The sequence below is a fragment of the Engystomops pustulosus genome, chromosome 6, assembly GCF_040894005.1.
Source record: "Engystomops pustulosus chromosome 6, aEngPut4.maternal, whole genome shotgun sequence".
Classification (NCBI taxonomy): domain Eukaryota; kingdom Metazoa; phylum Chordata; class Amphibia; order Anura; family Leptodactylidae; genus Engystomops; species Engystomops pustulosus.
Window position 1 is genome coordinate 124613108 of NC_092416.1, and position 15301 is coordinate 124628408.

Consider the following 15301-nt stretch of genomic DNA (forward strand, 5'->3'; position numbering starts at 1 on the left):
GCTCACCCTGAGCTGGTGCCCGGTATTGCCATCGGAAACCTGCCACTTCAAGTGGTAGGTTTCCTTTAAGGCAGTAAAAACACATGGACAACTTATGTATAAAAGTGGCCAAACCCTTTAAGCAAAGGACACAAAAGGGGTTTTCTTGGATTTAACTATTAATGATCTATTGAAAGTTAATCATAGGGGTTGCGATATGTGCCATCCCCAGCTGATTGATAACAAAGACAAAGCTAAAAAAAACAGGCTTTCTGTGAACACAGCTCTTCTGTTCAGTCTGATGCAAGCTGAGTTTGCTGATATGCTTTATGGTCTACTATGGACATAAATGTCTGCGTCTAACTTTTTACATTGTGTAGCAACATCACAGTCATCACTGCTATCAGATGATCAGCTGGGGTGCAACAACAAATATCATATATTGACCTATCGTAAGGAATGATCATAAAAGGCTAAAGCCAAAAAAAAACCTTTAGGCTACATTCACACGACTACATGGGGAATATATGTATGACGACAAGCTTGCAGCCATACATACGTCCCCCAGAGACAGAAATGGCAGCACATGCGTCACCATACCGCTCTGTACACCACCCACATGCCATGCATTTTTATGGAAAGAGGAGGGGTCACCCCTTCTCCTCTCCGGCGCACCCGACTTATGCTCCCCCCTACCCCCCGGCCGGCCATAGCCATGCAGCATATGTTCATCTAAATGCAGCTATAGGTAGATATTTGCTTCTCAGAAATAAAAGTACGTACTTTATTAGAAATAAGCCAATGCAGTTAATGGATTACTTGGGTTCGAGCTAATTTGACAATAGGTAAGGCAATGAGGAAAGTCAGTTTTATAGTCAAACAGTTTTCATTTACATTGACATTTGATTAAAGTGATTATTCACACATTAGAACCAAAATGTCATATGCGTACAGTGGTTGCATTCATAAGTCCATCAACATCATCCTGTTGCATAAGAAAAAAATGAAACAACTTTTTGCATTAAGATTATTTTATTAGGTAACAGCTATTAAAATTGTGTTGATCTACTCTGAACTGTTCATAAATACATTTCACAGCTATGGAATATTAAAAAGTCTGATTAAAACCAAAGATGAAAACATCAAAACTGTCCTAACACCTCCACATTTCTCCATATATGAACTACCAAATGGTCTGAAGATCTTCAGGTCTCTCCCTCAAAGGAGCTATTTCTCTATGTGCAGCAATCAATAATAAGTATGTTTTATTTTTTACAAAAAAGGGATGAGTTCCCGCTGAGCTTCCTGGTGATTTATATGGCACACAGTTGCTAATGTGAAAAAACAGAGCTGCAGCATTTAGCACGAGAAACAATGTTCATAGCTGTCCTCATGTAGAAGAAGTAAGATGTAGCAGATTCTTTACAAAAGCAGCAGATATTACCTATAGGCAGGGACCTTTGAAAACTTTACGGGTCATCCACTTAATCCATGATTATCCACCTTTGTGGTCTACAACCATTTGGACTCGTTATATCTTCATGACAACAATAAAATAAATAAAATGAACTGAACTGACTTTTTTTTAATAGAAATGACAACCCTCAACTCTTCTACTAGTTATTAGTAGAAGCATCTTGCAATATGTTATGTAGCTGAAAATTTACTACTAGGACAATGAATTTTTCCTTTTTATGGTCAATTGCAGAATACACTGTTTATCCGTTTTCTGTCATTGTTTTTGTATTAATTTCAGATCTATGTGCTATTTAGTTGAAGTAGTTATAAATTACATTTCTTTAAAGAGGATGTGTACCATGTTTATCAGGGGCTATAATTCATCAAATACCCTGATGGTAAAGTCATTTGAACTTCAAGTTGCTTTGCATTCAAGCAGTTTTCGAAAGCTTTTCCTGAAACTGTCGTCTAGGAATGCATACAGAAATGGATTGAGGCAGGAGTTGGCATAGCTCAGACTTGTGATGAAGTAGGAGATTCCAATAACCAAAGAGGTTTCCTGCAAATCTGTAGTGAGTGATACAATGGTTGCCAAATGGAAAGGAGTCCAACAAAATAGGCATACTGCTACCACAACAAAGACCATAACAGTGACCCTTTTCTTTGCCTTGTCCAAGGCTTTCCCATTTGAATTCAATCTCATGTTCCGTAGTTTGTATAACATGACCATGTATAAGATGCAGATTGTGGAAACTGGGATTGCAAACCCCAACAAGAGGGTATAGACACGACTTAATTTAAACCAAAGCTTTTCAGGTTTCGGAAAGTTCAATCCACAGCTCTTAAATTCCATGTCATCCATGTAAACTCCTGCAAAAACAGTGAAAGGCAACACAATGACAATCACCAGGACCCAAACTAGAATGCTGATGATCTTTGCTGCCCGATACGTACGATAAGGCATTCTCTTCGACCTTACAGTTGCCAGGACCACCAGATACCGGTCTATACTCATGACAGTCAAGAAAAAGATGCTTGAAAAAATGTTGTATAGATCTATTGACAAGATGATTTTACAGAGGACAACCCCAAAGGGCCAATAGTGTAGAAGTATCTCTGCAATATTGATGGGTAGAACAAGAGTGAACAAGTCATCAGCAATTGCAAGGTTCAGGATGAAAAGGTTGGTGACAGTCTTCATCTTGGGGGCTTTGAGAATGACATAGATGACAGCAGTGTTCCCTGTGAGCCCCACAACACAAATCACAGAGTAGATGACAGGAAGAATGATATAAAAATCAGGGGGCAGCTCAGTGTTAGTAAAATGTGTATTAACATCACCAAGAATACAAGATATATTGGGAGGACTCAGCAGGGACACATTCTCCATGGCTCCCTGCTTCAAATCTTGCTAGGAGGACAGATGGGAAATAAGGTGAAGTTTCCACAGTTCACGGATTTCCACATATTTTAGCTTCTTGGCAAATTAATCAATGGATGCAAAGATTCATGCACAAGCTAGTCATACAAAGGCAGGACATGAGTGTATACATTATGTGGGAGCTCAAACTGTGAAATCTGCTGAGCTTCTGGGAGTGTCAGATTTGTTTGAATGTCCTCAGGGTGATAATCTGTTCAGCTTCTGAAAGCAAAGTAAAGCAAAAAAAAAAATCAGACAAGAAAAAAAATTATTTAGACAACTTAATTATTTTAAGGATCAGCAGAGGCTGCCTAGAGAACAATTAATGAAGATCTAAAACAAAAATATAAGTCCATATATTCCACTGGGTGCAAAAACAGGGCAAAGATAATGATGGCAAAAAGAATGAAAATTCTGTGTCACAAAGGATATACAAACGGCCCACTGTTAAGCCTTCAGGATTTGAACCGGCGTCCTTTGGCCTTTTTAGTTGCTTCTCTACCACTGTGCCATAAAGCTTCATTGTTTTATATTTGTCTTTTTGTTGCTGGTGTTTTAGGTCTCAGCTTTGTTAATTTGTATTATCCTATCAGGAATGGCCCGGCTCCATTTAAGGCTAGTTTTGTCATTCAGTATTTGCTAGGTATTGTTGTATCTGCAGCTTATTCTGTAGGAAAATCTTTGCTTTCTAAGTAGCTTGTTTCTTTGACTGTGGTGAGAGATTCTGTGAAGTTTGTCTTGTATTCACTCTCCACTTTCCTGTCTGTTCCCCTATGTCTGTCTTTTGTGGAGGTGCTCTGGTTCTCACCCATTATTCCTGTCCTTCCTAATTCACTCCTTCATATATTCAGTCTCAGTTGTGTGTTTGTGTGCATGCTGGGATTGCTTGTTTGCCGAGTTTTATTTGCAGCAATTGTTTCATTATGGGGACCCAAATTTAGTACAGTAGACCATAGTATCCTTTAATACTATTCCTTACTATCTGGAGAGGTCTTTGTGTTCAGAGAAAGAGAAGTTGTCGAATCCAGCACCCGCAGGAAAGGACTAGCTTAGCCTTAAAGTAAGAGACAGTTTTCCCATCCATGTTTCCCTAGTTCTTGCTGCTCTCTTTACATGGTTTCCTGCTTCCTTGTAAACTGTGACATAACTCCAATCTGTGAGAAATAGGTGGGGCTAAACAACTTCATAGATCTCAGCCTTCTGTAAGTGTAACATTGAGGTCGATTGACTATTCTGGTTTAGGGGTGAAATAAAAAAAACTCAATGAAACACATAAACAAAAGCACCTTCTTCATTGTCAGCCAAATTATAAATCTACTCATGAATTTTAAGCATATATTATTGGTGTAAGGTTAGACTAGACACTCAAAAGATGCACCCTTTGAACCTCATCGGATAACTTTAACTGCTGTTTAAAAATCAATCCACTGACACTGAGAAGAACTATTGGAGTTTTTTCTCTAGCCTCCTATTTTCTAAGTAACCATTGCCCCTATTTGTGGTATTAAATATGCGAACTGGAATGTCAGGTGGATCATTTTAGATTATTTGCTCAAAACTACAATTTATATTAGAGGGCCTAATTAGTATACTAAGATCAAAAACAATAGCCTTGATTGCTTTGGAATGGTGGGGGCTAGAGAAGAAAATTTCGACAGCACTGGAAAGAAGCAATACATATCAGAGTGAAAAAGATGGGGTTTGGTTGAAGGTCTTCTTTATGACTTTATGTCTTTTGTAAATTTTCCTTGGTTTACTGTTAGATTTGGTAAATTGTTCCAATGTCTTCATTTTGTACTACGAATCTGCAGGAATGTCGACATATAGTCGACATTTACAATGTTTCAACTAAACATGTTAGGTCTTAGTGGAAATCCCTATAGTTCTATAATATTCAATGCATATTGAACTAAGAAAAAGCTCATTATCAAAAATGTTGCTGCATAACTTTTTTTATTGTCACTAATGATTAGAATAGAAAATCTCACTATAAAGAAATAGCTGCTTCAAATTGGAGCATAACTTACTTATAACAATCATGCAAAACTCTGTAAAGAGATTTCAAGGAAACAACAGGAAGGGCAAGATATATCATTAAACTGCCAGGATTCTATTCCCCAGGACCCCAGCCAATTAGTATATCAGTATTATTGTAGGTACAATGGGGCAAATTTATGAAGTGTCATCAGGTAAGACACAGTTAGACTAGTGTTTGGTGCTGGGTGATAAATCTGTCTACCTTGTCGTACTTTGCTCCTCCTATTAGTTGGCATATATTATCACAGAAAACATGGACAAAATTCTATCAGGTCAGAATTATTTTTGGCGCATGGGCTTTTAATGGGCCACGCCCCTTTTTGTTGAACTAGTTGCTGGAGTGGCTGAAAACTGCCTAAAAACTTGATAAATGTGGAACAGTTTTGTTACGACAGATGAATAGACCCTCCATTATCTCTATTTTACCCAAACATATATTGAATAAAATCAGCATTGTAACTGGATGATGCTTTTAGTTAGACATTTCTACACTCCTTTTATAGGAACTTTATATGTTATATTGACATATGAAAAAGGGGGATTTGCAAAGCTTGTCAAAATTATAGGGAAGTTATTTTCCAGTGCACTCCAGACTTCTTGATCACTGCTAACCTGTCGGCATCAGTGGGAGATAACACTAAACATTAACCTCCACTGAACTAGATACCTCATCCTGTCAGGCAGCTTGTGTGTTAGGTTCCGTGTTCCGCACTGACGCCCCCGTTAGTCATACTGAGTACTCTATATACCTAGCTGGATACCGATTAACATAATGATTAAATAACAGCATCCAGCACAATGGGGGATAATTGAACTGAACCATAAATCCCAGTGCAGTTACAGGATTTTATCCTGATTTTCTTGGATTTATCCTATGAAATAATTATATATGTTGGAGCATAACCTTGAGGAAATCATGACTTTATAGCACATGATGCAAAAATGTAAAAAATCCCTGAAACTACAAGATGTACATATATATCAAAATATCATTAATGCTAATCAAAACTATGATAACATAGACCGAGCCTTTATAGATGCAGCATAGCACAATGATGAGATATATAATAATTTATTGACCGGAGTAATTAATAAAACCAAATTGAGCATGCAGTAATAAATCCAAATGATGCCACCTCAGCACTGCTACATCTACACAGTTATGTCACATTTCTTCTATTCCTGCCTTCATCTCCACACACAGAACTCATCCATGCACTGTGTCTTCCTTTCTGCTCATCAGGTATTATATAGCACACAAATCTCTTACTATTGACTTTGATTACAATACATATAGGCATTTCATCTGATTTCTTCACTGTCATACATAGTTTAATATGTACCATATGCAATGGCATTTTCCCTCTTGTAAAGGAACTAGTTGTTTCCGGATTACATACTGTAGACTTTACTTGACTACTCTGTTTGAATATCCCTACCTAAAGTCCTGTCTCTTACACAAGGAGCTCTATTCATAATGGAAACACTCCTTTTAGTCTGGTATTGTAGATCATTCTTCTGCTATATCCTGTGGGGGCTCTTTTTCTGTGGCTACTAATGTAGACCCCACTACTGTGATTTTATAATTACAACTCTCTTGTGTACCTTTCAGTGTAGATCCCTATTCTTTTCCTTCAAGTATAGACTTCTGATCTGCGAACTCTACTGTCTTTTAAATGTAGCCCCATCTTCTGTGCCTGCAGATATATACTCATTTTCTGTCCCCTCTAAAATAATTCTGTCATTTTATGTGGAGCCCTCTTCTGTGCTCTCTAATGCATTCTATCTCTTCTGTCACATATAAGGTCTACAGTACTCTCTAGCCTTAACCTTGTAGATGCCTTTCAATCCAATTCTGCAACTTCTGCCACCCCTTCATGCACCCTGAACTGCAGAGCCTTTACTATTTCATCAGGTAAATTCTCTTGCATGTTAACTTTGGAGCCCTTATTCTGCTGTGCATTGTAGATCCCTCTGGGTGATAGGTACAGGACTTTCCTCTTTGCATTATAAAATTAGATGTGATAGATCCTATCATGTGTCCCTCAACTCTTTATCCCCCCACACACTTCTTTTTTAGCCTTTTGCTCTACAGAAGCCAGCCTTTCCCCTGTAAAATCTGCTTCTTTTACTGAAGACCCTGTGTTCTGTCTCCCACTGTCTGTAAAGCGATCTCTTTTAGCTCAATTCTTCTGAATTATTTTTGTAGCCCCCTTTGTCTATTTGCCATGTAACCACTTCCCCCCTATTTTAGGGTTTCAGTCTTTCTGCAGATTATAGCTTCATTTTTCTGTACAGCTCATTACTTTACATCATCATATGCTATTCTGTATAATGTAGGGTCATATAGTAAACCCCCCTAAGTTTATCAGCCTCAGTTTCTATATTTTTTTGTATTTATAGCAATTAAATCCTTTAGATGCAGACTGTGATGTTTGCTGGTGTATGCTGCCCCCCACCTTCCCTGATCAGTGCTGATGACTTCCCCAGTACCTCAGCAGCTCCAGCCAGATCCATACCTTGTGCTCCTTCTCCTGCGCTCTCTGCTCCTTCTGTCTCTCCTCTACAAGAGTTGTGATGGGGAGGAGGATCTGTCATTGCTCTGTGACGTAACAGGCTTATGGGAGCTCTTCACTCGCTGGCTTCTGAAGTTTATCAACTAATGGGGGATGTAAATGTCAAGTAGAATGGCTGGGGGCATCTCATTTAGTATTAACCTGTGATGCTGACAGTCAGAAGGCTATGACATATTTCAGTTCCATAAAATACAAACATTGGTGAGATGGATCAATTGGTCATTGCATCCAAGGTAATAGTGTTTCATTAAATGTCTCATATCCTAGGTAATAATAATGATAATAATAATAATAATCTTTATTTATATAGCATCATACCATCAAATTCTGTAGCACTTTACAAATCATAGGGGACATATGGAAATATAATATTACATTACAGAGCAATAACAGTCATATGGAACAGTAGGAGTGAGGGCCCTGCTCCCAAGAGGGAAGAGGGAAGGGGTGACACAAGACGTATAAGAGCTTGTATAGTGGTCCAGCCATTTTTATAAAGTAATGGAATAAAAATAATTTAATAAATAAAAATCCTGCTGCTTTAACCATTCATCAGCCGTCATCTTATATATAAAGTCCGACGTCAGCTGGATTGCAGAGAAGCATTTTCCCAGAATTGGTTAATAAAGAGTTAAAGTTGCATGCAGTTAGGTAATGTGATACAAATGCCTAAATAAATGAGTTTTAAGTGCATGTTTGAAGCTTTGGGAGTTGGCTATTAGTCTGATAGACTGGGGTAGGGCATTTCAGAGAATTGATGCAGCTCTGGAGATGTCCTGGAGACATGGGTGGGAAGTTTGAATTAAGGAAGAGAAAAATCTAAGATCACTAACAGATCGAAGAGCACAGGTTGGGCGATAGAGTGACATAAAAGAAGAGAGGTAGGGAAGTGCAGCATTATGAAGAGCTTTGTGGATGAGGGTTATTAATTTAAACTGTATTCAGAAAGAGACGGGCAACCAGTGCAGTGACTGGCACAGAATGCAGGAATCTGTGTAACATTTGGTCTGAAATACAAGCTTGGCTGTTGCATTAAGAATTCATTTTAGAGTGGATAGTTTGGTAAGTAGAAGACCGTAAGTAGAAGACAATTAGTATTTTAGAGGTTTCATTTGTAAGAAATGGGTCGAATTCTAGTAATGTTTTTAAGGTATATCCGTCAAGTGTGAGTAACAGATTGAATATATGGTCGGGGTCCAACACAACCCCAAGATAGTGGGTCTGTTGCCTCGGGGTTAGTGTGACATCACAGACAGAAATAGAGAGATCAGGGTTAGGTCGGTTTGTAGATGGTGGAAAGACAAGAAGTTCAGTTTTGGAAGTATTAAGTTTCAAGGAGAGGACAAGACACAGCAAAGAGACAATCACTGGGTTTTGCAGGAAGGCAGGGGTTACATTACGTGCAGATGTATATAGCTGGGTATCATCAACATAAAGATGTTTCTGAAAACATAAAATAGTAAATCCATGGTGACCTGCTGTTGTTTGTGTTTAACATAAAACAGGTTTCAAGTCCCTCCATGTGCCTGGAGATGAGCTGTTCCACCCTCCATCCTTCGCTCAGCAGTTCTAATTTTTGGAAATGGTGTTGCTTGTGAATTCAGCTTGGAGCTTCAAAAACATATTTATACACTAGGGATCCAGCATTGTGGCATACTGCTTACGGCTCAGCAGTTTACTTACCAAGCATGCCTCAATAGATGGATATTTTAACAGTAAAATCTGCAACAGCTGCAAAATAAATACGGTTATTTGGTTATTCTTCAGTGCTGTTTCTAAGGGTTTGGATACTTTAGGTCACATGCTGCTCCACTGTTTGCTTTTGACAAAAATAATTGTTTTGTACCGTGGTAGCCAGTTCTTGTCTTTAAAAAACAATTTAATTTATAAATATAAGTTAAGCAAATTTGGCTTACAATCAACTCAAGGCAACCTCACATTGTAATAAGAACATATTTGCTCTGTGCCCTGCCCTTTTAATCAGTTTAAATAACTTGTCCACAGTGAGGGGGTTTATCTGTGTTGGTGGATACGACAGTAAGGTTTCTGACTAGCTGTGTGATGGCTTGTTTTGTGCATAAAAAATTGCAATTCATAGTGATGGTATTTAATATTCCATGCCGTGTATTGGGAAGCGGGAAAAAAATCCTTATGCAGAGAAATGGTAAAAACGTATTTGTGTCGTTTTCTTGTAGGCTTGGATTTTATGGCTTTCACTGCGCTCCCCAAATGACATGTCTACGATCAAGGGGGATACCAAATTTGTATAGGTTTTATAATGTTTTCATACATTTACATAAATTAAAACCTCCTGTAGAATTTTTTTTTTTTTTGCCATATTCTGGAGCTAATAATATTTTTATACTTGTGTATGGAGCAGTGGGTGGTGTCATTTTTTGCGACTTTTGATGATGTTTTCCACGCTACCCTTTTTAGGACTGTAGGACCTTTTTATCGCTTTTTATTGAATTTTTTATATTTTATCAAAATGGCAAAAAAGTGGCATTTTCGACTTCGGGTGCTATTTTCCATTACGGGGTTAAACGCAATGAAAAACCTTTGTTATATTTATATTTTGATAGATCAGGAATTTTCAGATGCGGCAGTAGCCAATACGGCGCACGTCGGGAAGGGGTTAAGATGTCTGTTATTGTATTCCGTAAAAGAATATACTAAGATACACAACTAATGGCGCTGTGAAACTAGCCTATTATGCAACATACATTTATAAACTATAGAAATATAACCACATTAAAACTCATACACGTATAATACAGATATATACACACACAGATATATATATTAAAGTCATTTATACACATATTTATACATAAAATGTTGCACACACACATGTATGTATAATACAGATATAAACTTTGTATATATATATATATATATATATATAACGTCTACAGCAAGAAACTCTGGTACACATTTTATGCAACAAACTAGAAAGAGACTATGCTATGTGCTTTGCAATATTTGCACATACTAATATAGTCTGAGCAGTCAACAAGGGTTGACACAGTAAAGATGCCACGAAGCCCGGTTTTCCTGAACAGCAAGGCCTCCTTCGGTCTTAAATCTTCTGCTGTGTTCTGGTGTGAGCTTAGCAGGTCATAGTTCTGTCTGGTACTCTAGCTTGTACTAAGGCTGTCACAGGTGCTGCCGAATACTGTGGACCTGGCTACATCAAAAACATAATCAGGACAGAATCTTAACAACAGTTAATAGAATTTCATGAAAGATTAAACAAATTGCATTCTACAAAGATGTAAAGTAGGGATATTATTCCATTTCCAATAACTATTTATTTTAACTAACTAAATCAACAAAGCTGCTAAAGGAAAACAACAATCATATACCACTGGCTGTGACTTACAAGACTGGAAGTACTAAGCATACCTCCCAACATTTCTGGAAGGGAAAGAGGGACAAAATGTCAGCAAGTGTAGTGGCGATCCCCCTTAAGCCACATTTCCAATCACGCCCTGGCCACGCCCAAATGTTTTACCATAATATCATAATTATAACAATTATCATCTCAACAATAATATTAAATAAAGTTATGCCCAGGCTCGGATTTGAACCCAGAACATGCATAGTCCATGTGCCATAGAGACACAGAGCCCCTATCCACTAGGCTACCGGCTTATCAAATAGATGAATTTTCGTAACTAAGAGTTGTTAAATGTTACTGTTACACTGTGACACAGATGTAATGCACTGATATCTCAGAGATTATTATTGTAATTATCAAGATAATTATTATTATTTTTATTATTATTTGCATTATTACTATGGATACAATTATTATTAATAATAATAGTCTCCATAATAATAATTATAAACATAATAATAATTGTCTCAATAAATACAATAATAATCTCTGAGAAGATACCTCTCTATATATCAGTGTATTAAGTCTTTATCACAGTGTAACAGTGACAGTTAACAGCTCTTAGTTCCAAAAAAATCTTTTCAAGAAAACCATTGAGCTCATAACCTAGTGGATAGAGGCTTTTTGTCTCTATTGCAGGTGGACTGCAGAGGTTCTGGGTTCAAATCCTGGGCTGGGCAAAATTTTATTTAATTGAATTAAATAGAGCCTTGTTTCTGGGGAAGCCCTGTGTACGGATGTACGGACCATATATGGACAGATGGTGATATCTACCAGATGACATGGTCTCTGCTCTGCCACTAACCCGACAGGACGTCTGTTCTGGGGAATCCCTAGGAGATATAGACACCATATATGGACAGATGGTGATATCTTCCTGATGACCTGGTCCCTGCTCTGCGCTAATGGATACATCTCTCAAAACAATTCCTTACCCGATGTCTGTAGAAGTAATTCACTATTGCAAGTTCTGGCTTTGAAATTATATACTAGGAGGGACACAGAGCCGGTACAACCCCAGCCCGTGACCGTGACAGCAGGACAGAGGTGAAAAACTGGGACTGTCTTGCCAAATTCGGGATGGCTGGGAGCTATGTACTAAGAACAACCTCATGAAAATTCTGCCACACCCATTCACCGTCTAAAGACAATGAGGGTTATTTATCATAAGCTGTGACATTCCCCCCAGCTAGTGATGAGCAGGTGGGTCAAATTTCTTTGTGAAAAAATTTGGTTTGGGACCTGGACTTAACCCCGAATTTGACCCTGAACACAAACTCTATTGAAGTCAATGGGGACACAAATTTTAACACCCAAAAATGGCTGTAAAATGGAGATGGTAAGGGGTAAAGGGTCTAAAATTGGTGGTAATATCAGAGCAGTTGCCTTGACAAAAATGGACTAGGAAAAGTATTTTAATTGATCACACAAAAAATAAACAAAGAAATAATAAAAAATATGAATAAAAAAATGCAATGCTGTTAATGTCACTGTGCTAGAAGATGGTATGGTTATTGATCAGTGGACCAAACCAGCACAGTTTATGGGAGAGGAAGCAGCCAGAATCATAGTGAGGGGCATCTAGAAATTTTTAAATAATTGGTCTTTTCAAAAGAGTGTGAAGCACTGATATGTATTCCCAGAATAGACAGGCCAGACAAAGTAGAGACATTGGTCAATTACATCACAAACAGTGCCTCAAAGTCCACTGGATTTTTTTCAACCCACTCCACCACAGCAAGGATCCAAACGGCACATTTTCGTCGGATTTCACAATTTTTTCCCGTTTTGCCCTGAATTGCCCCGTGTTTTTTGGCGCATGCGATCGGATTGTGTCGCGTCGGTACCGGCTTGCATGCAACACAAATCGAGGGGGGGGCCTAGACATCGGAAAAACCCAACTGATTTAGAAAAAACGGAATTTGAAAAGCAAATTTATATTGGAGGATGAGGATGTGGACCATTGCAGCATCTACCATGATGATGATGAAACCAAAGTCCCAATTTATGTGGCTTTCTGCAATGTGAAGACCGACAAGTAGGACAGCAGTTAGGGATTTGTGGACGAAGATCTGAGGGGTGATGATAATTTTGTAGACCAAACAAAGGCAATGATAGTTTGGAGAAAGAAGTAGTGGTCACAAAACCCTAACAAATCACATCAGGCAGCCCATAACCACAACAATGGCTGCTACCACCCACCATGCATGGTTGAGCAAACAAAGACCGACCTAGAGGATTTTTTTAAAGCTATTTTTAAACATGTGTCATTAGCATGTTGCAAGACCAGTTCCTGAAGCAAGCAACAATCTAATTAGAATGAGTTGTCCATTGAATCAACACATGGCTTGTAGGGTGAGTTACTGGTCCAACAGTGGCCAGGTACTCTACTGTCCAGGCATGTCCAGCTACTGTCTAGTTTTTCCCATTGTGCCTTTAAAGGCAGTAAAAGGAATGACCTGGTTTATCCCATCGCGCATTGTGTCTTTTAAGGCCACCCTGCTGGACACACAATATAAAGTTTAAAAAGAATATCCACCATTGGAACTTGTGTTAAATACAAGAGAATGCAATAATAGTGGAATTCCCATAGGACATCGAGGGTTCAGTGGCTTCATGTGGCCAAGGAACATTAACTCAACAACACAGCAGGGGCACCAGAAGAACCATAAAGGAAGATCAACAGTCACCTGAAACATTTAAAAATTACAAAATACTTAATAAAATCTGTAAGAAGGAAATAAAATCACCCAAAATACAAAATGAAAGACAGATGGCCAAAGATAGCAAAACAAATCCCAAGAATTTTTTTTAATATATCAATGCAAAGAAGAATGGGTCAGAGCAGGTTGGACCTCTATATTCTGAAAATGGGGAATTGGTGACTGAAGAACAAGAGAAGATGGAAATACTAAATGTTTTTTTTAGCTCTGTTTATACAATAGAATAAAGAACATCTGCTGCGGCTGGTGCCAGTGTGGGAGATTCACCCTGTAACATATCAGACTGGGTGTATGTAGACATGTCCACAATCTAAGCTCAATTAAATAAATGTGTACAAGGCTCCTGGACCAGATGGGTTACACCACAGATTTCTTAAAGAACTCAGTTCGGTTATTGCTTTACCACTGTATAAAATCTTCAGAGATTCCCTTATGACTGGTATAGTGCCAAGTCAAATGTGGTGCCGATATTTAAAAAGGCAGGTAATTATAGGCCCGTAACCTTAACTGTAATAGAGGGGGAAATATTGGAACGGTTACTAAAAGACTATATACTGGAGTATGTGACATAACATGGTATAATACGTGACAGCCAGCATGGGTTTACTAAAGATAGAAGTTGTCAGACTAACCTGATCTGCTTCTATGAAGAGGTGTGGAGATGCCTGGACAGAGGAGCCACTGTGGATATTTTGTTCTTGGACTTTGCAAAGGCATTTGATATCGTCCCTCATAGATGCCTGATTGGTGAAATAAGGGCTATTGGTTTGGAAGGAATCATTTGCAATTAGATTTAGAACTGGCTGAAGGATTGTATCCAGAGAATTCCTACTAGGAATGGTCACCAGTTATAAGTGGTGTACCCCAGGGTTCTGTGCTTGGTCCACTATTATTTAATATATTTATTAATGATATAGAGGTAGGAATTAATAACACTGTGTCTATTTTTGCAGATGACACCAAGATGTATAGTGTAATACAGTCAACGAAGGATGTTCATAGGCTGCAGGGTGATTTGGACAAACTGTGTGTTTGGTCATCCACTTGGCAAATGAGGATAAATCTAAGGTTATACACCTGGGGGCTAATAATCCATAAAACAGTCCATAACCAGTCCATAAAAAGGATGCTTTGAAGCAGGAGGGGGTACAACAAAGAGCCACAAAAATGATAAGGGGTATTGAGGATCTCAGCTATGAGGAAAGAATAAAACAACTAGATTTATTTAGTCTTGAAATGAGAAAATTAAGAGGGGACATGATTGATTTATATAAATATATTAATGGTCCTTACTAAATAAAGTGGAAAGTTGTTCCAGATTAAATCAAATCAAAAGACAAGGGGACACTGTCTTCATCTGGAGAAAACAAGGTTTAATCACCAAAAGAAACAGGGCTTTTTTTTACTATAAAAACTGTCAATCTGTGGAATAGCCTGCCTCAGGCGCTGGTCACAGCAGGGACAGCAGAGAGCTTCAAGAAGGGTCTAGATGACTTTTTCCACTTAAATAACATTGATGGTTATGTTATATAAAATTGTTTCCCCTAAATACCTTCCTTATCCAATCCCTATCCTTCCTTCCCTTCCTTGGTTGGACTTGATGGACATTTGTCTTTTTTCAACCATATAAACAATGATACAGTGAAGATGTTCAAATAAGGTTGAAGTTTTTAACTGACTTTGCAGTTAAAATGCCTTAACCTTTTTC

General features: G+C 38.1%; 1 protein-coding gene across 2 annotated transcripts; it reads right to left on the bottom strand.

Annotated features, from left to right (window-relative positions):
• Window positions 1-787: 787 nt before the first annotated feature.
• On the bottom strand, window positions 788-7548 carry NPBWR2 (neuropeptides B and W receptor 2). 2 transcript variants are annotated; one of them, XM_072110890.1, is made up of 2 exons: window positions 7414-7548; window positions 788-3079 (listed from the first exon to the last, which is right to left on the bottom strand). In XM_072110890.1, exon 2 carries the CDS (start codon window positions 2825-2827, stop codon window positions 1853-1855), a length of 975 nt encoding a protein of 324 aa, XP_071966991.1. In that variant the 5' UTR covers window positions 2828-3079; window positions 7414-7548; the 3' UTR covers window positions 788-1852. The 2 variants fall into 2 exon arrangements, with proteins under 2 accessions (XP_071966991.1, XP_071966990.1); XM_072110889.1 differs by having other exon boundaries at window positions 7388-7473.
• Between the last annotated feature and the right edge of the window lie 7753 nt (window positions 7549-15301).

Bases quoted from the DNA above. Each gene is read 5' to 3' on its own strand.
- NPBWR2 (XM_072110890.1), bottom strand. From the start codon at position 2,827: ATGGAGAATGTGTCCCTGCTGAGTCCTCCCAATATATCTTGTATTCTT.